The sequence below is a fragment of the Cupressus sempervirens genome, chromosome 9 (genome assembly GCF_028749045.1).
Source record: "Cupressus sempervirens isolate cs-2001-9-10 chromosome 9, ASM2874904v1, whole genome shotgun sequence".
NCBI classification, from domain to species: Eukaryota; Viridiplantae; Streptophyta; class Pinopsida; order Cupressales; family Cupressaceae; genus Cupressus; species Cupressus sempervirens.
The window spans coordinates 704,495,340-704,521,020 of record NC_143126.1 but is presented as its reverse complement, the minus strand read 5'-3'; the positions used below and the strand labels follow the sequence as shown (position 1 = coordinate 704,521,020).

At 35.8% G+C, this 25,681-nt stretch overlaps 4 protein-coding genes across 7 annotated transcripts; 3 read left to right on the top strand and 1 right to left on the bottom strand.

Moving 5' to 3' along the window:
• Positions 1-7,484: 7,484 nt before the first annotated feature.
• EMB1586 (P-loop containing nucleoside triphosphate hydrolases superfamily protein) lies at positions 7,485-20,198 on the bottom strand. 4 transcript variants are annotated; one of them, XM_089801766.1, is made up of 3 exons: positions 20,015-20,198; positions 19,687-19,793; positions 7,485-9,645 (listed from the first exon to the last, which is right to left on the bottom strand). In XM_089801766.1, exon 3 carries the CDS (start codon positions 9,515-9,517, stop codon positions 7,745-7,747), a length of 1,773 nt encoding a protein of 590 aa, XP_089657892.1. In that variant the 5' UTR covers positions 9,518-9,645; positions 19,687-19,793; positions 20,015-20,198; the 3' UTR covers positions 7,485-7,744. The 4 variants fall into 4 exon arrangements, with proteins under 4 accessions (XP_089657892.1, XP_089657893.1, XP_089657891.1 ...); XM_089801767.1 differs by having other exon boundaries at positions 19,687-19,765; XM_089801765.1 differs by lacking the exon at positions 19,687-19,793.
• Positions 12,801-13,673, top strand: LOC149540673 (uncharacterized). Its single transcript, XM_089801768.1, has 2 exons — positions 12,801-13,310; positions 13,433-13,673. The coding sequence occupies exons 1-2, from the start codon at positions 12,898-12,900 to the stop codon at positions 13,671-13,673; spliced, it is 654 nt and encodes a 217-aa protein (XP_089657894.1). The 5' UTR covers positions 12,801-12,897.
• On the top strand, positions 13,791-14,448 carry LOC149540672 (uncharacterized). The gene is made up of 2 exons (XM_089801769.1): positions 13,791-13,935; positions 14,021-14,448. The coding sequence occupies exons 1-2, from the start codon at positions 13,791-13,793 to the stop codon at positions 14,446-14,448; spliced, it is 573 nt and encodes a 190-aa protein (XP_089657895.1).
• LOC149540671 (uncharacterized) lies at positions 14,811-15,813 on the top strand. Its single transcript, XM_089801770.1, has 2 exons — positions 14,811-14,931; positions 15,074-15,813. Exon 2 carries the CDS (start codon positions 15,088-15,090, stop codon positions 15,655-15,657), a length of 570 nt encoding a protein of 189 aa, XP_089657896.1. The 5' UTR covers positions 14,811-14,931; positions 15,074-15,087; the 3' UTR covers positions 15,658-15,813.
• Positions 20,199-25,681: the final 5,483 nt, after the last annotated feature.

Sequence of the window (25,681 nt, the reverse complement as noted above, 5' to 3'; positions counted from 1 at the left end):
AGTGCATCTTAGAGCACGATCAAGATATGTCCAAATGTATGCTCTCTAATCTCTATAACAACCTACAAACAAATATGAAAGCAATATATCAAATATACACTCAATCATATATATGTGCAAAAATCAAAATGCAAAAGTAACTTAATCTTTTCTAAAGACAGGACACATGCACATCAAGTGGACACTACTATGGATGTCCCTGTTAGATGCAACATGAAACCTTAAGGGCATGTTTGGTTGCTGGAATATAATTTAGGAATTATATTTTGAAATCTTTGATTTGGGATTCTGGAAATTGAAATCCAAATTATGGTTTCTAGAATTTGTTTTGGGACTGTTTGGTTCAAACTTAAAAATATTTGATATTCAAAATTTGTTATTCCAAGACTGTTTGGTTCAAAATATGAATATATGGTTCAAAAAATGAGTATAATAGTTACAATGAGAAGGGCGATCTGCATGTCAAAACCAATTAAATTTTACTTTAGTTGAAATCCTCATTTTCAAAAAATGGGATTTAAAATGGGAATTAAAACAGGAATTCCAAATAACAAGTATTTTGAAGAATTTGGAATTCTTTTTTTGGGGGTCAAATTGGGATACTAGATTCTACTTTTTCCCAATTCCAATTCCGATTGTGTGCGGACCCAAACAATGAATTAGATTTTTTTTTAGAATTATGAATTCCAATTCCATTCTAATTCCAACTACCAAACGGGCGCTAATGCTCTTGGATGTCATCACAAAAGTCCTCCTAGGACAAACATGCTGATTTAGGATGTGCACACAATAGTTGAACACATGAGCTGGGCTGATTTCTAAAAACCTAAAAATTGAGTAGGAGGAATCAAACAAAGCTTGCCTCGTCTAAAAAATAGCCCTTCTCTACTACAACACATAGCTCCTCGATCTTGGTCACTCAGGAATCTTGTCTACAAGGCATCTTCACTTAGATACTCAAAATCTCAACTAAAACCATCACGGTGAATAGTGAAACTGACCCTTCTAAGAGCCCGCAAAGTCCATATATAGCCTAAAATGGACCCAAAAAAATGGAGAAACAAAAATGGGGTTTGTCTGGCATTGGTTTTCTTCTTGTTATTCCACAAGGAGCATATTATTCTCTACACCTAATTTTTCTCTTTTGACTGAGACTAACGCTTCTTAATCATTATTGTCACCAAAGTAGTTTCTTCAATTTTTGGATGCTAACAAAATTTTGATTTTGAAGATTTCATCAAAACAATCCCATGTTGAATGCTAAGGGCATCGTACCTAATACGACTCACCACCCAATGCAAGAAATTATTTCAACTAGTAACTAAAGCATTGAATTGCTCCATATACTGAATGGTATAATTTCTTCTAAGCAACTATTGTGCTACCTCATAGCGATCAGCTCTCTAAAGTGGGGGCAAAATGTAACATTTATAACACACTAAGCTTCACATGTTGACATCAAAGGATCGTATGATTAAATGGTTACACTCTGACATCATGGCCTTCCATAGTGCAATGTTTATGATCTACCATCCAAGTTTGAGCTTCACATGCTTGGGCATGATCACAACATGTAAACATCTACACGATGCGCTAGTATTCACAAAATTTGAGAACATGGTGACGTTTTCAACATGTGTACCTTATCTCAGATGCATGAGAAACAACTACTTCTACGTGTTCACAATGATAAATGTTTTCAGCCCATTTGTAGCGCGCACTCTCTCTTTCTCTCACACACACAGGCACTTCTACATGTTCACAATGATAAATGTTTTTAGCTCATTTGTAGCTCTCTCTCTCTCTCTCACACACACACACTCGCACACTCACACAGACAAAATAAAATAAAATAAATCTCTACCAATCTCTTCCCCTTCTTCATCCTAAGTCTCTTGCAATGAAGCTCTATCATAATTCATGCTCAACTTGGAGGAGACCTACACTTACATACCTCTTGTATTGGTGTCTTATGTTGGTTTGATTTGCATTATTGTATCTCAAAATATTCCTTTATTCGGTAGTACGGAGCTTTTCCCTCAAGCAAGGTTCATTTTTATTGCTTGTCTTTTGTGTAATAGGGGTTCTCCTCCATTAAGCAAATAGCTATGGCTTGTCTCTTAATGTATATCTACATGTTTGGTTGTTTGTAGAGGTGGGAACTCTAAGTTGGGACTTGAATGAGGCAAACCTCTATACAATCCCAACACTTTCTCTTTTTCTATGTGTGCAGGTGACAAATAGGTATTGGAATCGAAGATTCTAAACTAAATAAAACATTCTGCAGATTTTTTGTTCTCTGCTAAACTAGACTATAGTGCAACATGCAAGCATCACCGCAACACACTATTGTCCAAGTCTAAGAGCTCCAAACTTCTTCACTAAGGTATTTATATTAAGCACTTGACATTTTTGTAGTCAGAACACCCACAGATGTCATAGTTTACAAGTTATTAGCTTTCTTTCTATTTTTCTCTTTGTAATTGTAAAATAGCTATATTAGTTATAATTCATTGTACTTTAGTTTTTTTAAGTTACTTGTTTCATTTAAATTAAAGTTTAGTTGGTTGATTTAGGTTAAGACCTTTCCCCCTAGCTCTGCATGCTAATTTAAGTGAGGTAGCATAAGGTTTGTTTGTTCTTGCGAAAGGTAACAAATTCCTTGCTCTACATAGACATTGCACTTGGGGCCTAAAATTTTGGACCCTCCCAAGCACTCTTAGGAAAAATTAAATGCTCGACACTAAAAACACATCAAAAAGAATTTAGATTCGTAGTGCAAAGGTGAGAATGGAGCACATCAAACATTAACAGGAAAAATTAAACGCTCGACACTAAAAACACATCAAAAAGAATTTAGATTCGTAGTGCAAAGGTGAGAATGGAGCACATCAAACATTAACAAGAGAGAATGGAGTACATCAAACATTAAAAAGAGCTGCAGGGCAGCCAAGTTCCTGCCAAAGATGGAAGATGATTGTGTTGGTTTCTAAGAAGCTTGTCAATTAGTCAAGTGTCATGCATATTGGGTAAATGCAGGTTTACTATCTTATCTTGATAAAATATCATTGCACTTAAATCTTTTCAGAAAGGGGAAAATCATCAATCATCAATTGCTTGAAGATATCAAGCAGAAGAGGGAAACTTACTAAGTGAAGCAATCCTTTATTAATAGATATAATATATTGTATCAATAGATGTAATATGTATTGTTTCAGAAGGCTAGCTGAATCCAAAACTTCTAAGAAGATCCAACAACTCTTGAAAGAGAAATTTAAGCAATAAATATAAGACATAAAAGAATTTGTTGACTTCATAATATTGTGACACATTGTTTTTTATATTAATCAATAATAAAAACTATGGGTGATACGTCATTGTTAACCGAATTTTGTCACTTGATTATTTGGCCAATAGAGTACAAGAAACTTGATAGTTTCCCTAAATATAGTCCTGGATTGCATATTCCAAAAGCAACACTGTTTATGAATACAACTTATACTTTCAGACATTTTAGAAACATCGTCTGATGCATTTTGATGGAGGCCAATAAATATACCATGACAATCCATACAGAGCCTCAATCTTTCTAATCTGAAATTTACAGTCAAAGCCTAAAATGATGAAGGAATCACTGAAAATTATTCTCAAAAATTTGTTTCCAAACTATTTCTAGATAATTTTAAACAACCTCATTATTTATGCATTGGAGGGGAATAACAATTGCATCTTATCCCTATTTATGCTCATCATTTTGCTATGTATATGTACTTAAATAATGGCATCAGCAGATAAGACTGTTCCAACTGTTTAAAACTGATACTAGAACTATCTTGATACGGTAGCAGAAAGCTGATAATTCTTCAAGCGAACCTATAAGAGCTTCTTCCGCCAGCCTGAATTTAGTTCAGAATATTTTGAAGAAACAATACCGAGTTGGAAAAACTATCAGATTGAGAGTATAAAGGATGGGTACCATGAGTTAGGGTAGGCATGAACAGTTGCAAAATCAATCCATAGGAGCTGATTTGTGCTAATGAAGTGAGTTACAAATTCAAGCCAATTTGGATGAACTGTTGCAAAATCAATCCATAGGAGCGGATTTGTGCTAATGAAGTGAGTTACAAATTCAAGCCCATTTGGATTGAACTGCTTCCATACCGACTTCAACCAGGTGATTGCTATCAATTGATTTCACATGGCTAGCCATCGCTTTTACTCATCTCTGTAGTGCTCTTAGCAAAATCACATTTTTCTTCCAGATAGATTAGTTTTACAGCGAGGTTCATTGATAAGCTCCAATGCAAAGATTGAGGGATCATCCTCGTATACAACCCCATTCTGGCTATTATTTCTTGTCTTTGTTTTCTGCGCACAAAATCTAAAAGGCATTAATGCAACCAGTTCAGATATTAACAATATTAGAATCAGTAATATTAATCCAATGCCCGAATATACTGCAAAACATCAGGTAGCTATCATTGGGAGCCAAAAACAAGGCTTATAAGAAGAGGGTTAACACAACCACAACAACGACCATTAATCCCAACTTTGCACAAAAAACAGAGGTAGCTATAACAGAGATTGCGGGCTCCAATTATGGGGCATGCCTACACAAGAATTCCACCTTGTCCAACTCAAATAGAGTTCCATCACAAGGCTTTTTTTTCCTTAAAATACACTTGGATCACAATCTTCATATGAAGCTGCAATGTCAAATAATGAGAAAAACAGGGAATCAGATGTTCCTTGTGTTAATTCTCTGTTCGGTAACAATGTTCCTTTCAACACAACATATAAACTATTTTGGGAAAATTACTCATTGCAGTGATCGTTGCAAGGAAGGATATAGTCCAAAGTGTTGGAGTTAATGGTGAACCCCCATGTCACAAAAATCACTTGAAACCAAAATAGAGATATACACTTAGTGTATTCGGATTCGTTGTTCACTCCTTAATTAATGTTAAGAGAATAGAGAGTTTGTGGGGTTGAAGGCTGAGTAAATTTGAGAAATTTTTTTTGGTCTTTCTTTCACTGTAAGAGATTTTAGGTGAAGGAATCGGTTGCTCAGAGTCCTGAAGGTATAAATCTGCTGTTAGTCTTCAATCACTATACGGAGGCATAAATCTGCTGTTAGTCTTCAATCACTACACGGATTTGTTGGCGAAAAACCAAATTCTGAGAAGTTTTGAATCCATTAACTATTCTATCAAGTGAGAAATTCAGAATCGATTAGCTACTCTTGTGTAATATAGCGCTTGAATGCAGGCGACACAATAATGACAAATCTAGCCGGAACTTGTATTTCTTTTAAGGAATTTAGTTTTTGGTAGAGAGAAAACAGACCTGTTATAGCTTTCCAGGATAGAAAATACCAAACATATGGACACGGCTTCAAGAATACAGAGGCAAGGGAAGCATGAAATAGAGCACTTGAGGGTTTATGCAAATGAGCGAAACTGAAACAAATGAACAATAGAACCTGCAAGTAGCAGAATAATAGAATAGGTTTTCCATACCTCACGTGGTTGTATTCCTCTAACCAGTAAGCCCTACATCCTACTTATTCTGCACTGGAAACATATTTGTAGCAGGTTTGTATAGAAATGATTATCTTTTTTCTAATCATCTTAATCATCTGCAGCAAGAGACAGGCGTCAGAGGTGCATGAACCAGGAGAAGCCCTAGCTTGCGATGGTGCTTGTGATCATCCCATAGCAACAGATGGGAAAGACCTCGTATATGGAAAAAGCCTGAAATGATCCTGACCTCAAGGCCTGTAACTTGATTCATGTCTCTTGTCTTGTCTTGGATAATGTGAAAGCAAAAGCTGCCCCTGCTGCTGGTAACTGTCGATCATGTTCACCGGATTTGAAAGACTAATTGATCGGAATGGGCACATAATGAGGAGAAAATAGCAATGGAATTGGTTGTGCAATGAAAGTTCAATAACTAGTTAAGTGAACCCCTCGGCAATAGTTTCCTGCATGGCAGGAACTAATAACATGCTCAAGTTGACAATATTATTGTATCAAGAAGCTAGGAACACCCATGCCTACCTTTCACAATTACGATTCAAGAGAAAACATGATTGTTACAATAGACATTTAACTATTTTACTGTGCTAAAAAGGAATTGTTTTAACACAAATTACAAATGAACCTAAAATTAACCATGGCCTTCCTCTAAAAGACTGTCTACTATATCATATACGTGACATATCTCTAGCAGTACTAACAGGTTAAGTGGACCAATAAGAACACACTTGAATCTTTGGCACATATGCGTGCCAATACACGTTTAACTGCAAACATCAAATAACAACTAAATAATGGCAAGCACACTCACCAAGTTGACCAGGTGCATACCCACAATAATTATGTGCACAATTGCAAGTGGGCGATACTTATGTGATTGTAATCTGAAACGAGGCAGTAGCTAGGCAAAATTACCAATCTAAATTCCAAGTATTGCCCAATAGTCTCTACTCTATTTCCTGTGCAGTGGCAGGTGAACGTGCAGGTTCTGAAGCAAATAGTCATCTTCTTGTTCTTCTTAATAGATGTTCCGATTCTCAAGACCATGAATGGGTTGAGAAGTTCATTGAAGACGATATACGGAAACAATGATGGCTAAAGTTCATGGGGCTATTAATATTCTGGCTGCAAAAATATCGATAGGCAGGTCAAGACAAGCAATAATTCTGAATGTGAGAGTGCTAGTTGCAATAATTCTGAATGAGAGAGAGCATGGCTGACCCATTATGGTAAATGAGGCACCCCAAGGGATTCCTATACTAGAGAATGTAGTTCAAGTAGCTGAGGAAATTGAACTTCTTGCAGGAACTGAAGCTAATGATGGAGAAATTAGATTTGTTGTGTGGATGGCAAAAGGATGGAGTTGCTTTTTGATTGGATGAAGTTTGTATTCAAAGGAACGTGATATTTTTGTATATAAGTCATCTTTACTCTGTTGTTTACTTGGGGAGTGAATAATCTTCATGTCTTTTAACAGTTTTCTTTGTATTAAATGAGTGCTTGACAAAACATCAGAACTGAGCTCATAGTGTAACCTCATGTCGGTACTGTTTGATTGCTTCAGTGAGCCATATAACTTTGTACACTTTCACATTTCAATATAAATTAAATAAAGAAAAGGAAACAGTTCTCATATTACCAATCTAGATGTGAATCACAGAGGGCATAGCCCAATGTTGATGTGCTTCTAGACTTGAGCATCATAAGTGGAATGTGAACTCCTCTATCACAATACCAAAAAATAGCATTGGCATATTCAAATCTATGTTCGCTTATCTTAAATGATTTTCATAGGAAGCATTAATTACTGTTATTATTATCAATTTGTTCACTCTTTCTTGTTATTTGCTTGTGATCTGGCATCCAAATCCCAACCTGCATTTACACAATGTTCTTTGAAATGAAATTTCTATAAGAAAGAAAACATCCAAACATGTCCTCAAGATATATTATAATGGGCCTTGTGTATTCAATTGACTGTTACAACATTTTCCATTTGTTGCAGTAGAATCCACATGGACTTTATCACAAACCCTCTAGTTTATTTAGAAGTGCTTGAAAAAATTGAGACTATAAAGGCAAATATAGATTCAAATTTGGCTGGCCAATGAACACTTTCTATCATGGAAATGCTGAGTTTGAGCTTGATTGTCACATGTAAATCCTTAAAGTTACAACTGCTTAGAATTTCATAGATGCAAAGGCAATTAGGCTTTGATATGCTCATCAGCTCCCTTCCTAAGACTCCCTCCAACAAAATCACAACACTTAATAGAAATGCCAAGTTGTCTCTCAAATTTTTTCACAACAAACTCCTCTCTTTGTTCACAAATAGAAAGAACTGTACCTTTATTCCCAAGGCGACCTGTTCGCCCAGCCCTATGAGCATAGTGGATTGTATCTGTTGGCAAGTCAAGATTCACAACAAGATCACAGGTAATCACATCCAAACCCCTTGCAGCCAACTCGTTCGTCACTAATATCTTAAGCTCCCCTTTCCTAAACCTCACAAGTCGATTGGTTCTTTCTAGCTTGTTAAGGTCACCATGTAAAGCACAAGCACTCAGCCCTTTTGCCTCCAGCTTGTATACAGTGTCCTGTAACTGTGTGTTATGATTCATGAAGGCTATTACAGATTTCGCACCTAAAGCATGAATACATTTTCTGAGAGTATCTACCTTGTGCTGTAGTTTACAGAAAGCAAAGAAATGGTCCAGTGAAGGGGGCAAGCTCTCAATCGCACCCTGAATGGTTGAATTGCTAGTACTTGACCTTGCGGCGGACTCGACATCAATGACACTGTTGGCCCTGACAAGTAATGGCTTGTGACCCCAGGTACTGGCTGCCCGTAATACTGATGGAGGCATGGTGGCAGACACTAAAATGGTCTGCCTCTGAATTCTTTCATCTTTTTTATTAGAAGGTGAATTTGACACTTCTTCATCAGATAAATCTTTACTACTTGCTATTTGACCAGAGACCACAGGGCTCTTATCTTCAATTTCCTGCTCCTCTGCATATCTGCGCCTCCCAACATGTTCCAGAATCCTGTGCATATTCTCTCTAAAGTTGAATGACAAAAGCTCATCGACCTCATCAAGAACAAGAAAACGGCATCCATGAGTTTGTAACTTTCCCGCCAGACTTATTTCTGAAATTCTTCCTGGAGTTCCTACTACAATTAATGGTCTGTTCTTCTTTAATGCTTCCTCCTGTCTTGACCTGTTTGCACCTCCCACAAGCTGCTGTACTGTTTTCTTATGATCTGGTCCTAAAATCTTTTCTGCCTCTCTCACAATCTGCATTGCAAGCTCTCTCGAAGGAGCAACAATAACAGCCTCTATCCCATATCTACTGTTGCCTTTAATGTTTTCAGCCCGAGTTTCCTTTAATGGACCAACTTTTGACAGTATCGGAAGCAAATAAGCAAGAGTTTTCCCAGAACCAGTGTAAGACTGGATTGCAACATCTTGTCCCTTCAAAATCATTGGGATTGCTGTCACCTGCACATCAGTTGGAACTTCCAGGCTTTCATTCTTTAACCTTTTAATGAGTGCATCAGATAAATTCAATGCAGAAAAATTCTTTGCAGCAAATGGAAAAGCCTCAGTATTGATAATATTTTGTTTTCGATCATCCTTGGTTTTTTTTTTGTATGTCTTTTCTTTATAAGCTACCGGAAATTTCCCACTCAATGGGGGATATTTTTCGTCGATTTGAATAACCTCTGTCACTTTGTCCCCTTTAGTTTTGATCTTTATCTGATTAGAGTCACTTTCAAATCCCAAACTTTTGAGGGTCAGGGGACCTTTTTCAAAATGGCCAACAAAAGATGTTGCATGAAATTTAGTGACATTGAGAAAAAATCTTCCAGATTTTCTGCTTGTACACAGAGATCCCCCAAATAGAGAGTGCAAGTTCTTGCAGTATAAAGGCACCATGGTTTGATGTAGGGCAACAGATGCCATGATCACAACCATAGCTAGAGGCAGACAGAAAGTAGCACTTACAGCATGCCTAGTACATCCAAACAAAAGTATATCTTTACTGCTTTCACCAAATTTACTGTTTTCACCAAATCCTGTATCTATGAGGACCTGTTTTACAACTGAGAATAGAACAATTTAGAACAGCAAACAAACATAATGTAATGTTACTTTTGTGGAAATTAAAAACAGGTATTTTTATTCAATGTGTAGATATTTATAATAGGAATTATCTTCATACCTTAACTTCCCTTATAGAAAAATTGTTCAGATTAAACAAATTCACTTGCTAAAGCCATGGATCAATTGCCTGATCTCATTTATTTAGATTACCTGAATGGAATTTCTTTTTAAAATGAATTGATGGAATTGCATGATTAGGGATTGAATGACTTTATAGAAATAATTTTAACATTCATGACCTGATTAGGGAATTCACCATTGCAGTTGGTCAATGCACTTGGTAGAGAAGTCGGAATTTGAATTATTAAGGGGGCAGAAAACCATTTTTAGAGCAAGGATTGCATTAGAAACTTCCTCAACTTCATCACAATGATAATGGAACTATGGTTTCTAGGTACTGTTTAATGACTGTGATTAGAAGTGGTTCACATCTTTCTAATCACTAGTTATGGTCAGGACTCAGGACAATGAATCAAATGTTCCAGTCACATAAGGTCAATCACGAGGATGAAGATCATGGCAAACTAAGTACACAGGAGAGTGGCACATAAAATAGATTATACATTCGTGTACTTAATAAAAATTTGGATGCTCTAAATTGACCAACAAGTTATGTAAGTAGTGAAATGTCTCACTTCCTTCCATTGTCTATTTAAGGTAAAGTGATAAACAGCTGTCTGTAAATAGGATAGAACAGCTGATCCTGAACAATCTTTTAATAAAAAATACTTGCATTATTAAGATGGCGTGGCCCACTTAGGAGTTTTTCTGAATGGACTGAAGCTCAAGAATGCATCCTGTTGTGAGTTTTTCGCACCATCACCCCATTCCAAATGGGGATCCCTCTTTTTGCCTTGGCCATAGGTGTAGTGGTTTTAGGTGGTCTTCATAACAATTTTCAAGTCTCCACGTCAAAGAGATGCATTTGGGCAACTTTGGCTTGTTGGGTATTCAAGTCAGTTGAGGGTCTGGGTGAGAGTTGGGCTACGCTAGTCAAGGGTATGGAGTTAAAATCAACGGATTTGGCATGACATGAGTTAGAACCTTTTGAAAATCCCTGTTCCAATTTCAGTTTCGTCTTACAAAGTTAGGAAAGGTTGTGGGAGGTAACACTGTTGGTAGGCATGCTAAATCCTGAAATTTGGTTGTCTGGAATTTTTTTGAAACTCCCAAAATCTAAAATCTTTATTATAGCTCATATGAACGGTGAACCTGAAATGTACCTCAACATCCTGACAGTACTTATATAAAATATAACTTAAAGTAACTTACACTTCAATGTTACATAAATTATTTCACCCTCCCAGCTGAAGAAATTTAAATGAAAAATGGGAGTTAAGTTTTAACTTGCAAAATTAAAAAACTCGACACTAGGTCCTAATCCGACCATGTCTCAAGATTCACAATCTTGAGACCCCCCACAATTCCACCCAGTCCTAGATGGATTCCAAGTGATTCATTTCTTTTATGCTTATCAATTTTGTGAGCTTAATGCAATTTCCCTTTTATTTTTGCGAGGTAATTGCGGAGGAGGAAAGGCTGAATCGAGATTCACTCATTGGAGCAATCAGTAATGTGTAAGATCAGAACATTGATGGTATGCATATATAAATGTCACACCAACAGAAATGTATGCTACAAGCTCGAGTTCAAAACTTCAACCAAGAAGGTGCTCAATGACAAGAGAGTTGAAAGCTAAGAAGAAGATTCTGATCCAAGTTCAAGATCAAACTATGAAAATGGATATCAAAGAACAAGTCATGTAAGAAAATGATCAGGAATACAAGTGAATGAAAAATCATTAACTTGAATTTCCTCCCAAAATCCAAGTTTATTTTGAAAGATCCAAGTGCATGAAAGCTTCATCACTTCAAGAAGATTAAGGTCAAGGGATTGAAAGGGACGTCAAGTTTCCAAGTACAAGCAAGTTCAAAATTGGTAATGACGAAATTTATAAGAATGAAGAAGGAGAGGATTTGAGAAGATGAAGCTATTTGAGAATGTCATCATAATCGAGAACTTCATAATGTTCTCATCACCAAAAGAAGTGATCAAGCCTACAAGATAAGAATGTTGAGGTGGCACCCACTTGTCTTCAACCAATCAGAAAATTCCAGCTAAACATGTCCAAGCAGATTCAATCATATTATGCCAAGTGGACATATTTTCTCATTTGCTCTCAAAAGCATTGTAATTTTCTTATTGGCCCACATGATGGTGCATGTAATTAGATGATATTGTGGTAACCCTATATGGGGGCTGTAGTGAATCAATCTTGGCCCTTGATACTAACAATCGATCTTGGCCCTTCATTGTAACCAGAGTAACGAGAATCGCCATAAAATTGCCTGAATCGGCGATTCAGCGATTAGATTCAGCAATGGCGATTTTTTTGGAGTCGGAAATCGCCATTGCCGATTTCATCAGGTGACTCGCCTGAATCGCCGATTCAGGCGATTCATCCAAAAAATCGCATGAATCGCCCGCAGCCAATAAAGTATAGACTTGTAAAATTTTAAAAAATTGCTTGTTTTTTTTACTTTGTTTTTGACCTATTCTCTTTGTTATAACCCTAAAGGGCCTTCTATTTGTTTAACATGAGTAGAAGAGAGGAAAAGTGAAAGAGAAGAAGATAAAAGAAAAGCCATAAGTTTCTAACTGGCAAAAGAAAGAGCACATAAGAGATCAGCAATCCATTTGGGGAGGCCATCAATTGCATTGGGAGCATTAAGGAGCCAATCTTAACACTCCTCAACTCATTTGCAAGAGGTAAGTGCTCTTCTTTTTTTTTTGCATGTTAATGTATTATGCATTTTTTGTTAAATTTTTATAGTTTTCAAAATTTTTAGTTTAGATCTTGAATGTTCTTTATTTTTACTAAGTTGCAAACTAGGGTTTGTTGTTTTGTAACTTCTATTAGCTTCAAAACTTTGATATTTTACATATAAATTTTTATTGCAGCAGCCTTTGCTTTCATTTTTCGCAAATTCGCAATGGGTAGAAAAGATGAATGTTGGAAATATAACGAAGAGTTTCCTGAAAGAACCAAATATCAAACAAAATGGATTTTTTGTAAAGAAAAAATAACTTATGGGGGTATTTATAGATTGAAATACCACATTGCTGCTATACCTGGACACGATGTTACAATTTGCACTCACCAAACTCCTGAGGCAAAACGCACTTGCTTAATGGCATTAGAAAAAATTGAAAAAGACAAAGCCAATAGGAAAATGCAACTTGAAGGGTTAAGGGGTATTGGCTCCCATGTTCCCGCATCCGCATCCGCAGCCGCATCCACATCTGCATCTGCATCAGCATCTGTAGGTTGTGTTGGAGAGGGTTCTTCTAGGCCTCCTTTTTATCCTAGTTCTTCTGCTCGTGCTAGTGCTAGTCGGTCACATACTGAGACAGAGTCCCACACCAACCTATTGCAGCCTAGAGTGCGGAAAAACAGAATGGATAGTTACTTTGTGCCCCACACTACTCCTGGTTCCCAACCCACGCTTGAGGGCATGGGTTTGAACAAGGAGATTCATGATGCTGCCAGAAAGGAGATATGCAAATTTTGGTACTTTTGCAACATTCCATTTATTGCAGCCAGGTAATTGATTCTTTTTTCGTTGTTTTCTTTAAAGTTAAAATTAAAAGTAAAAGTAAAACTTTAATTATATTTACTTGTTTTATAATTTGAGTCTTTGACATCTAAATTTTTATTTGTGACAGGGCTCCTTATTGGCAGAACATGATAGATGCGGTTGCTATTTGTGGTCCGGGGTTTAAAGCCCCAACTAAGGCTGAGTTGAGCGGATACCTCTTGGATGAGATGGTAGAGGACATGAGGGTTGAGCTCGAGGAGAACCGAAAGGAGTGGATTGCAAAGGGTTGCACCATCATGACTGATGGTTGGACAGATAAGAGGAATAGAACACTCCTCAATTTTCTTGTATCCTGTGGAGGTAATTGATCATTCTACTTTCCTACATACATAATTGTAAATTTTGATTTGTTGAATTCTAATTTGTTGATGATCCATTTAATTTTAATATTCTAATTCGTTGTTTTGTTACTTGTAGGATATACCATGTTCATCAAATCCATTGATGCTTCTGCACATGTAAAAAATGCCACATACTTATGTGAGGCTATTGAGGAAGTCATAGCAGAGGTGGGAGAACAAAATGTGATCCAGGTGGTGACGGATAATGCAGCAAGTTATGTTGCTGCAGGTAAACTTTTAACTTTTCAAGTTTTGAAAATAAATTTATTTGAATTTTGAAATTTGAATTTCTAATTGACTTAAAATTGTTGTAGGTAAACTTTTGATGGAGAGGCACCCCACCATATTTTGGTCCCCTTGTGCGGCACATTGCATTGACCTCATGTTGGAGGAAATTGGCAAACTTGAGTTTGTCAAGTCATGTGTGGAAAGGGCAAAAAACATATACAAATTCATTTATAATCATTCATTTGTCCTTAGCACAATGAGGAAGTATACAGAAGGCAAGGAGTTAGCTCGCCCAGGTATCACGAGGTTTGCCTCGAATTTCATCACCTTGCAGTCCTTGTTGACATCAAGGGATGAATTGAGGAGCATGTTTGTTGGGCGGGAGTGGATTTCCTCTTCCTATGCTACGACCACTATAGGGATAGATGTGGCGGATTGCATATTTGATGAGGATGGTTTTTGGAAACCCGCTAGAGAAATCTTGCAGGTAAATTTATTGCAATTTAACATTTAGTATTTTACTTTTACTTTAAGTTATATTATTTTATATTTGAGTTTTGACTCAAGTTTTTTGTTTTACTTTATATGTAGGTCACTGAGCCCCTTGTAGCTTTGCTACGAACTGCTGATGGCGAGAAGCCCTCTATGGGCTACATTTATGAGGGCATGGATAGGGCCAAGGAGGCCATCAGAGCCCAATATGCAGGAGTGCAGGAGAGGTATGGCCCTATTTGGGACATCATCGATAGGAGATGGCAGAATCAGCTCCATCAACCCATCCATGCAGCAGCTTACTTTCTGAATCCGGCATATCGTTTCCGTCTTGAGTTCAAGGCGGATGCGGAGGTTCTCACTGGCTTATACACAGTGATTCAAAGGTTGAGTAGCGATGAAGATAGCGCTGCTGCGATTGTTGAGCTAGACCAGTTCAACAATAAAGAGGGGCCACTTTTCTCTGGCAGGATGGCCATAAATGCTCAGACAACACTATAGCCAGGTAAAAATTAAATAATATATTGAATATTCAATGTTCATGAATCTAGATTCTAATCTTAAAGTTGATTATGTAATTTTAGAGTTAACTTGTAATTTGTAAACGAGACTAATTGTTTCTATTTTCAATTTTTCCCTTATTGCAGATAGATGGTGGCAAATGTTTGGGGCCACAACCCCAAAACTTCAAAAAATTGCCATTCGTATTCTGAGTCAGCCAAGCAGCGCTTCTGGATGTGAGCGCAGTTGGTCCATGTTCGAGCACATCCATTCGAAGAGGAGAAACAGGTTGACAGTGCAGAAGTTGAATGATATTGTCTTTGTTCATTACAACCTCCGTCTTAGGATCAGACAAATTTTAGGCACTGACTCCTCTTCGATCATTCTGGAGGAGATTGATCCAAAATCAGAGTGGCTCACAGAGGTTGTGGATCCAGTCTTCACTGAGGAAGACCGTGTGTGGGTTGACCAGGTGGATATAGAGGCTGAGGCAGCTAGAGCACGTCCTTCAGGCATTGGTAAACGCACACGTGCACGCACAGGCAAAGGCCCTAGCGACGTTCATGAGCCCATCTTACATGCGGGAGATATGGCTCGGCAATCCTCTAGGACCTACATTAGACGCCTTGCTACTAGGCAGACTGGATACTCAGAGGCTGAGGCTGAGGCTGCAGCCGAGCTTCAGGATGATGTTGAGGATGATGATGATGACTATGAGTCTAAGGCTTGAGCTGGAGCCTTGTTTTTATATTTTGTTTACAGATATTGATACTGAATTATTGATAGACATATGTTTCAAACTTTCATAGATCTTCATCTTAGATTCTTACATACATTTATGATTTGATGTCTTATGGATCATCTTACATACATTCTATGATTTAAATCATTATGATCATTTGATTTCTATTTACTTCAGCTAGCCTACAATTTACATTTTAGATAACAAAGTTACATATGTGATGGATTTTATGTTCCATGTTTATGTATGTTAAGTTTTAACTTCTATTTGATGATGTTATAGTGTGTTTAAGTTATATTCAATAAAGGGTGCATGAAATAAGTTTTAAATTGTTAAAATCTTTAAATTTAAAGGGTTTTTTCAAATTTGCCGATTCATCGCCAATTCATTGCCGATTCATTGCCGATTCACGATTCGATTCGGCCTTGCCGATTCCGATCCGATTCCGATTCTTGTTACTTTGATTGTAACTGAACAACTATAAAAGATCAAAACCTTCTCATCTATAACTCATTAAGATTAGGGAGGAGATTAAGATTAGAGTAGAGACTTGTTGAAATTGTCGCCATAAAGCTACCAAAGTAATTGTTGATTCATTGTTGGTCTTCATGGTGGATAACCTGCATTGCTTTGGAGAATTGCATGGTTTTCAATTTCTCATTTAGACTTTTATTTTATGTCAAGTAGAAGTAGAGATGGATGGAAGATATTGTTGAATGATGATTAGTAATGAAGCTAGTGCCCCTACCTTTTGGTACATGTTGATTGTAAGGAACAATGTAAGGTTAGTGTAGGCCAAAATTGCAAGTGTTTAAATTCTACTGGAGATATTCATTTAGATTTTGCCTTTGTAGTGAATTTGGATGAATATTGACGATCTGAAAATCATTTTTGCATCCTTAGAAGCTAACACCCTCCTATACCTAGTTGACATAGTGAAGCAAGGATTGGTTAGACGATCACCTCATCATGAACATTATCTTACATTCATAGAGTTGGATAGAATTTCTAAATAGATGGATTTCAAAGCCCTTTGGTTGGAAGTAATTTAAGTAAAAGTCAAGTTGATATCTATTGAATGAAAAGTGTAAGTCCCTTTGTGATAACCAGCATATCACATCATTGAAACTGAGTAAAAAAGTCCTGGATAAGAAGAAACCTAGCGGTTGTCCCATTTGATCACACAATTAATATACATTGTTTAGTGTATGAGCATCCTTATTCAAGAGAGAGTACGAAATTTGGTGTTTCGTCTTGAGATACTAAGTATTTGATTCTGTATGTTCTAATGGAACATAACTATCATCAACACATCCAAGAATAACAGTGACTAAACTACAAACAACGGCTCTTTATAATTATAGGTTTTCCTATGTCGAACATGGGCTTGCACATGTCATATAGGCACTACCTCTTTTCCTCTATTTAACACAATATGAAGACCTTCATTAGAGATGCACATGTAGGCAGTAAATATTTCCTAAGCTGATCTTAGCCCATGTGTAATTATAGTCTTACCCAGTTAGTCCTAAAATCCTAAAATCTATGATTTTAATATTTTCCTCTTATACAATAACCAACCTGAAATATCAATCAAAGACGGCTATCATTCATGTCTGTCATAGAACAGTGATAATGGATAAACATTATAGCTCTTGTGAAGTTGATAAAAATACTAGTAGCTGAAAGACCTTTATATGTGATTTTGGGCTAGAGAGTTGGAAATTTGGTGTTTCATCTTGAAATACTAAGTATTCAATTTTGCATGTTGCAATGGAACAAAACTAAGTGATCACATCAACACATCCAAGAATAACAGTGACTAAACTAAAAACAATGGCCTTCTCTCTTTATGGATTTTTTCCTATGTCAAACATGGGCTTGAACATGTCATATGAACACTACCTCTCTTTCCTCCTATTTAACACCATATGAAGACCTTCGTTACAGATGTACATTTAGGCAGTATATATTTCCTAAGTTGATCTTAGTCCATGTGTAATTATAGTCTCATCCAGTTAGTTCTCAAATCCTAAAATCTATGATTTTAATGTTTTGTTCTTTTAAATTACCAGCCTGAAATGTCAATCAAAGACAGCTATCATTCATGTCTGTCATGGACCTGTTAAAATGGAGAGACATTAAAGCTATTAGTCTTGAGAAGTTGATAAAATTTAAAAATTACTAGTGGCTGGAAGACCTTTATATGTGATTTTGGGCTAGAGACAAATAGAATGAATGGGATGAGTATCTTGCGTTGTATTATCTTGAAAATGGGGAACTATTAAATCACCTTAAAAGAGGAGAAGATTTAGGAGATTGTAATGACGAGGAAATAGCATATTATTGGAGGTGGGCAGTAAAAGCAATTGACATTATAGATGAAGCAAGAGTAGATATTGAGATCTTTTTAAGGCTCCATATTTGATGGCAGAAAAGCAGTCCTCATTTAAGAGAATGGCACTTGCAGAATGAATGTAAAGAGCCTAATATTATGAGCATATCATAAGCTGATATGGAAGAAAAACTCAATGACAAGGAAAATGGGCTCTTCAGAGTCTGTGATAGGGTGACAGCCCATGGAAAAGAAGTATGGTGCAATGACAAATTGAGAAAGCATGCATTAATGGCAAAATGCAGAGGAGAAACAAATTATAATTGCAGAATTACCTAACACGGTAAGTGGTAGGCTGTGGTAGACAGAATTTGAGTTCATTGAACCAAGAGGTTCAAAATTTTGAAAAGAAAGGAGGTTAACGTAACTGACCATTAACTACTGATTAATCCCCACTTCATATCAGCTTTAATTGTTCACTTAGTTGTAGGGGATTGTTTTGTGAGTGATTGTGAGGTATTATCTAAGAGTATTTCTTCTCTTAGAATAGTAGTTACTATTTATTACTGTGGGTTGTTGCTGGGTTTAGGTAGATAGAATTTTATTGGGGAAGGGGGGAGGGAGAGAGAGGAGATATTTGGAAGTTTTCCAAGTCTGCTGTAAGAGGGATATTGACGTTATTGCATGCTAGATTGCTTCTGTAAAGTTTCTTATATGCTTCATTCAATTTTCTTTATCTGTCTCACGTGATTTAGACATTGATGTAACGTTTTCCAGCATCCAGTTGGAAATTCCCAGGAGTTGAGGCTTTTTAGTATCAACTATGTATCACTGGTTTAAACATTATGATTAAATACTTCTCCTTATAAACCTCCCATTCAATTGATCCTATATATTTACCCAGCCTCTAATCTTTGTTTGTCATTCTACCCAATCTGCCTCCATGCATTCTAAGATTTTTTAAGCTTGAGCTGGCAAGGCTCGGGATTCAAACATTAATCCGCACATATGACAGGATCCAAGTTGAATGCTTGGCTGCAGAAAAATCCACAAGCACAAGAATACAAACTGATTAACAGAGGCCAGGCAATACTTGTAACACATTGAACAAAGACTTATAAGCAGTAAGAATAGTAGAAAGATGTGTATGTTGGCTAGATATCCTTCTCCATATAAATTAGCTATATTACATGGACGACGAAAGCTTACCCAGGTAAAACCCCTGCTTTTTCAAGAAACGAAACTGCAGCTAAAAAAACAAGTTATTATGAGAAATAACAACCCTGCTCCACCATACGTAGAGATTTGGATATTCACAATATGACTCACTGTAAAGAAAACTTTAGTATAAGATCTGACTTGCCGTTTGCAGATAATATAGGGTTTACATGTTCAAGCAGACGATACTTGTAACACATTGAACAAAGACTTATAACCAGTAAGAATAGTAGAAAGATGATGGAATGCTGTATGTTGGCTAGATATCCTTCTCCATATAAATTAGCTATATTACATGGACAACGAAAGCCTACCCATGTAAAACCCTTGCTTTTTCAAGAAACAAAACTGCTGCTAAAAAAACAAGTTATTATGAGAAATAAGAACCCTGCTCCACCATACGTAGAGATTTGGATATTCACAATATGACTCACTGTAAAGAAAACTTAAGTATACGATCTTACTTGCTGTTTGCAGATAATATAGGGTTTACACGTTCAAGCGGACAGGGCATTTGAAGATTGGTGTTTCATGAACATTCAGCTGTAAAGCATCATAAAACACCTAAATTCTGTAGGTATTGAAAAACTCCACTTAGCAATCTAATTTCATAGAGCGCTGGAAATAAAATTTAAAAATAAATTACTTCCCAGTGTGATTTGCAAAGTAAATTTTATCCGTGTAATTTTGGGTCAGTTACGACTTGGGATTGGACAGAATGTTGCATTATATCTAGAGTGCAGGATAGAGAGACTGAAATTGTAAGATATAGTTCCGAATAAGATAGCATACCTGAAACTTGAAAATATTTTGTTGAGACCTCAACGAATGCCCTAGTTGATAAACATTACACATTCCTCCTTTCCTAGAGCTCTCTGCAGCTCAGTGGACTTTACTCTGTAAAACAAATACACTTCGAGATGGAGTTTTCAGTTTAGATGCTTTTGGAACAATGGTAATCCGACCGGAAGAACTCTCTTAAACCCTTTCGCCGAAAGACATTTATAGCCTCGAAGCACAATTCGAACAACGCCCTCGCCTTCTCTAGCGACTTTTGTTGTCCTATTAATTATTATTTTAATCAAATCACATAATTCTTAAGGAATATAATATAGGTATTTTCGAAAGAAAACAAGGGCTCTGGTGGAGCCTCAGTTCCTGCATAAATGGAAGGCAGATTAATGGGGAGATATTCCTGATGAACATTTCAAAGTGTGTTAATTATTAGAATGTAATCAACATACTATTGTTTTGTTTTGTACTGGTAGTGGGTATGGAGTTTTCGCTATTAACTAGGAAATTTAGAAATTAGTAAAGTTTTGTTTGCGACATATATCTTATAGTGCTTGTCCTTAGTTTGCATTTTGTTATTATTGTCAAATTCTTTTAGGTCAGTTTTATGCTTGATAATTAATATTATTATTTTTGAGATTATAAGATATTGTTTTATATTCAGTTATTTTATAATGAGATTATTTGGTACTTTATACTTCATGTATGCATGATGATTATTACAATGTTTTCAATTATTGATGATGATTGGTTAGATGGATTATCATATGTATTTTCTTATGGATACTTACTCCATACTTCATGTGTATGGTGTGCGTGTATATTTTTTTTATGTATAGCATTTCTGATGTGGTTAAGGAAGGGAGTCGTAGTCACCTGCTAGTCGGAATCTACACAATGCACCACTTTGTGTCATTGTCTGTTTAGCTTAGTATATATGTGTTTGTACATGTGTGAATTTTTATGCATATTGTAGGTACTGGGTATCGGCTTACCTGAATTGCCAATATCGCATTATCTCAATGGTAAGAGATGAGAGATAAATTTTTGAGTCCAAATCTTAAACCTTTAAGTCATTTGTCCTAGAAAAATTAGGACAAGTATCTGAGTTGATTACCTTCTGAATGCGTCGTATGACGTTAATTCGTAATTATAACCCTTTAGTCTGATCTTGTATGTGTTTTTCTATGATGATTTTTTGTATTGTGTTTTATAAGTCTTTGGTATTTTTTTTATTAATTAAGTCAAATTAAATTATTAAATTAATGAATTAAGTTAATGAAAATTTATTATGGTATTTTAAATATTTAATTATATTTAATTAATTGAGAAATTAATTAAATAAAAAGGATTAAATTTAAAGATAAAAATTATAAGTTTAATTTTAAAATGTGATAATATTTATTTAATTTAATAATAACATATTTAGAGTTCATTCTTAAATAAATGCTAAATAGTATTATTATTTAAGTTAATAAATATTTTATCAATTAACATTTCAAAAATAAATTAAAAAGTGGAAAAAGATATTAATTTATTAATAGTTTTAAGATTGCATAAAGTGTGCATGAGATTAAAATTTAATAAATTAATTAAAAAGAGAAGTCAAGTGAGATTAAATAAAGTTATTTTATAATTCAATAAAAATTATAGTTCTAATTTTGGTGTTTTATTTTTATTTAATTTATTTAGGAGTTTTATTTTAATTGATAAACTCTAAATAATAATATTAGTTGAGTTAATAAATATATTATTAAAGCGTCTTATGATTTAATAAGAGAGATAAAACATAATTTAATAAAGTTTATTTTAATTAAATTGCATAAAGCTTATGCATGAAATTAAAATATAATAAATTAATTAAAGAGAGAACAAGCAATTATTTAATAAAGTTTATTTTAATTAAATTGCTTAAAGTGTATGCATGAAATTAAAAGATAATAAATTAAATAAAGTGAGAAAACTAATTAATTTAATAAAGATATGCATGAAATTAAAAGATAATAAATTAAATAAAGTGAGAAAACCAATTAATTTAATAAAGATATTTTAATATATAAAAGTTTGTGCATGAAGAGGTAAATAATCTTAAGTAATAAACAATAATTGATCAACAAGTTCCCTTGCATGATTGCACAATTAAAGCCTCAAATTAAAGGAGAACTCTTTATCAAAGATTGTGTGATTGTACAATCACAACCTCAAATTAAGGGATAACTTTTTACCAGAGATCTAAAGCTCATTATGCAATTAAACAGGTTTTAGAGGAGCAATTTTGAAGAGGGAAGTTTTCAGAGAAAGGGGATTATTTTGTGTGCTTCATGTGATTGTTGTTTTAGCATCAGATCCAGGTAGGATCTCGTGGTTTATTTGTACAGTAGTTTTTTGTCCTTTGAATTCCTCTCTTCTCTATGTCTATTGTGTTTTGGATTTCAGAATTCTTTTGAGTCGAGACCTTGTTTTGCATATTTATTGTTCTTCATTTTCGAAAACTTCTGTAAGCAATTTAATGATTATAAACCTTTTATGTGGATTTGGTTGTTCATCATTCTCAAGAAACATTTGTATACAAATTAGAAATTAGAAAACCCTCGTGTTAAGATCTATTGTTCTCTATTTTTGAATACATATGTGAAAGAGTTAAATCAAAACCTTTATTGTTAAATTAAGGTCTGGTATATGGAATTGTTAAATCAGGTTTTGAGTTCTGAAAAGAAAACAAATTTCGTTTTATAGAATTTGACTGGTTGGTTTGGATTTCTATATCCAGGTTATTTTGGAAAGTTTATATTTTTAGTAGGTTTCTATTTTTAGAAAGTCTCTATTTTTACCAGGTTTTTATTTTTAGAAAGGTTCTATTTTTAGCAAGCTTCTATTTTTAGAAAGTCTCTATTTTAAGCAAGTTTCTATTTCGAAAAAGTTTCTATTTTTAGCAAATCTCTATTTTTAGAAAGTCCTTATTTTTAGCAAGTTTCTATTTCGAAAAAGTTTATAATTTTAGTAGGTTTTTATTTTTGGAAAGTTTATATTTTTAGTAGGTTTCCATTTTGGAAAGTTTATATTCTTAGCGGGTTTCTATTTTTGGAAGCTTTTATTTTTAGCAATTTTCCTTTTTGGGAAAATTTTTGCTAAGTTTAATTTGTAATGACCCTCTCTATAAAGGCCACAGAAACCCTCAAACTGAACTTAGGAATTTTGTCAAACACTTGGCATGTAACAGTAACAATATTCAGAATATGGTAATTTCAGATTTGATACTTTCAGAATATAATCACAGAATTACAATATATATAAAGCCATTGAACTATATTTCAATTACAATGCAATAAATTCTGAAATTATTTTATTACCAATTCTGGACTGATTATTACAATGACTGTATGACAGCAAATTTACCCAAAAAATGACATATTTCAGAATGCAAGAACCTAGTTTGAAGAACTATGGAAGAACACCACGTTTTGTTGCAGATCGTTGATGAAGACCTCCAACCGCACCCCCAAACTGTCCTTAATTTGCTGCTGCTGCCCAAACTAGCAGGGCCGTACCAGGCCGTACCTGTACGACTGCTGAAATAAAATAATATTAGGGTTTTGGGACCCCCAAATGCAAGGAAAATGGGCGCCTAGGGTTAGGTAGTAACCCTGTAAAACCATAAAAAATAACTCCAAGGGGTTGAGGAGATATGAGCAATTATGTGGTTCCGAACCCTGCTTTGCCAATTCTGAAAATGCACTTATTCTGTCTTCAAACTCTTGTCAAATGCTTCTCCAATGATAGGACAAATCTGAAATCCTTATTCCAACCAAAAACAAACCCTAACAACGAATTCTCAATAAGCTCCAATGAGATGGCTGAATACCAACTCCAATTATGCAACAATTCAGGTGATATTTCACACCCTCAAAGTCGCCAATCCAAGGGAGTGATTCGTTCCCAAAGATCGAATAATTTGCAGATCCAAAGTCCACAAATGTCTTCACAATGAAGAAGTAGAAGAGTTCTCCAATCCAATCATGTCCAAATGAGAGGCCCAGCCCTCTATTTATTCACTTTTCTAAGAAGTTGCTAGAACTTCTAGAAACATCCTTTATAATTTCTCATTATAATGCACTTTTTTATAATAAAGTAATTTTATAAAATAAAAAGTGCAACTCAAATTAAAATTATAACATGTGGGCCCCAATATCACATAATGATAAAATATAACCTCTTAACACTTCTTCAAGAGCAAGATATGACTATCTGATCCGCAGAATTGACTCTCTTTCCACACCATTTGCCTACGAGAGTCTGGAATAGGCAAATCCATGATCAATGCCATGTCGAACTAAAGAGGGGACATTACAGTCCGCCCCTCCTGAAATTGCTTGGCCTCAAGCAATCTCAACGCCGGGTGCTGCAAAATAGCCTCCCCCTCCCAAGTAGCATCCTCAACAGGTAAATCTTTCCACTTAACCAAGTATTCTCTGATCACCCTTCTACGAAGCTGCTTTTCTCTGCTCTCTAGGATGGATTCTGGTACTAAAATCAATTTTCCCTCATCGTCTAAAGGAGGTAATACTGCAGAAGGCACCACATTCTGACCCAACGCCTTCTTGAGGCGTGACACATGAAACACATTGTGCACTCTGCTGTCTGCGGGAAGCTCCAACTCATAAGCCACTTCACCAACTCGCCTGATAATCTTGAATGGTCCATAATAGTGTGGCTTAAGTTTCTCTGCCCCACTCTTCTTAAGAGTAGATTGCCTGTATGGCTGCAACTTGAGGTAAACCATATCATCTACCTCAAAACTACGCTCAGTTCTCTTTTGGTTTACATACTGCTTCTGCTGGTTCTGAGCTCTTGCAATATTGTCTTTGAGGGTAGCAACTATATCCTTACTCTCCTGTAATAATTCACCTGCACTGGGTACCCGGCTGTCGCTCAACAACAAATCCAAGAAACTAGGTGCTTCATAACCGTAAAGTGCCATGAAGGGTGTCATCTGTATAGTCATATGATATGTAGTATTGTAACAATACTCACAGAGATATATCCATCTGACCCAAGCTCGCTGCTGAGCTGCCACATAATTCCTTAAATACCCTTCCACCCATTTGTTCACAATTTATGTCTGACCATCGGTTTGTGGGTGATAGCTAGTGCTGGGTGTAAGCTCCGTGCCACATAACCGGAATACCTCCTGCCAAAAGTGACTCATGAAACGGCTATCCCTATCACTCACAATGTTTTGAGGCAAGCCGTGCAATCTGAAAACCTCCCGAAAGAAAACCTCTGCCACCTGAGCTGCTGAATGTGTAGTGGTGATAGGAAAGAAATGAGCATATTTCGTTAATCTATCTACCACCACATAAATACAATCTCGTCCTTGTACCTTGGGCAAACCTGTGATAAAGTCCATGGAGATGCATTCCCACTTCCTATCGGGAATCGGAAGTGGCTGTAGGAGCCCTGCCGGATAGCTGTGTTCTTGTTTGTTTTGCTGGCAAACAAGACACTCTCGAACATACTGCAAAACATCAGCTTTCAGCCCCTTCCAAGTGAACCGCTCTCGAACTGACTTGTAAGTCTTGAAGTACCTGGGATGGCCTGCTGTCGGTGAGTCGTGAAGTGCTCTCATAATCAGTTGCTTAACCTTCGATCCTGGGACCAGGTAAATCC

Bases quoted from the DNA above. Each gene is read 5' to 3' on its own strand.
- LOC149540671 (XM_089801770.1), top strand. From the start codon at position 15,088: ATGTTTGGGGCCACAACCCCAAAACTTCAAAAAATTGCCATTCGTATT.
- LOC149540672 (XM_089801769.1), top strand. From the start codon at position 13,791: ATGTTCATCAAATCCATTGATGCTTCTGCACATGTAAAAAATGCCACA. The intron at 13,936-14,020 runs GTAAACTTTTAA...AAATTGTTGTAG, and splicing joins AGCAAGTTATGTTGCTGCAG to GTAAACTTTTGATGGAGAGG.
- EMB1586 (XM_089801764.1), bottom strand. From the start codon at position 20,077: ATGTGTAATGTTTATCAACTAGGGCATTCGTTGAGGTCTCAACAAAAT. The intron at 9,635-20,014 runs GTATGCTATCTT...GTTGTAAAACAG, and splicing joins AAAATATTTTCAAGTTTCAG to GTCCTCATAGATACAGGATT.
- LOC149540673 (XM_089801768.1), top strand. From the start codon at position 12,898: ATGGCATTAGAAAAAATTGAAAAAGACAAAGCCAATAGGAAAATGCAA. The intron at 13,311-13,432 runs GTAATTGATTCT...TATTTGTGACAG, and splicing joins ATTCCATTTATTGCAGCCAG to GGCTCCTTATTGGCAGAACA.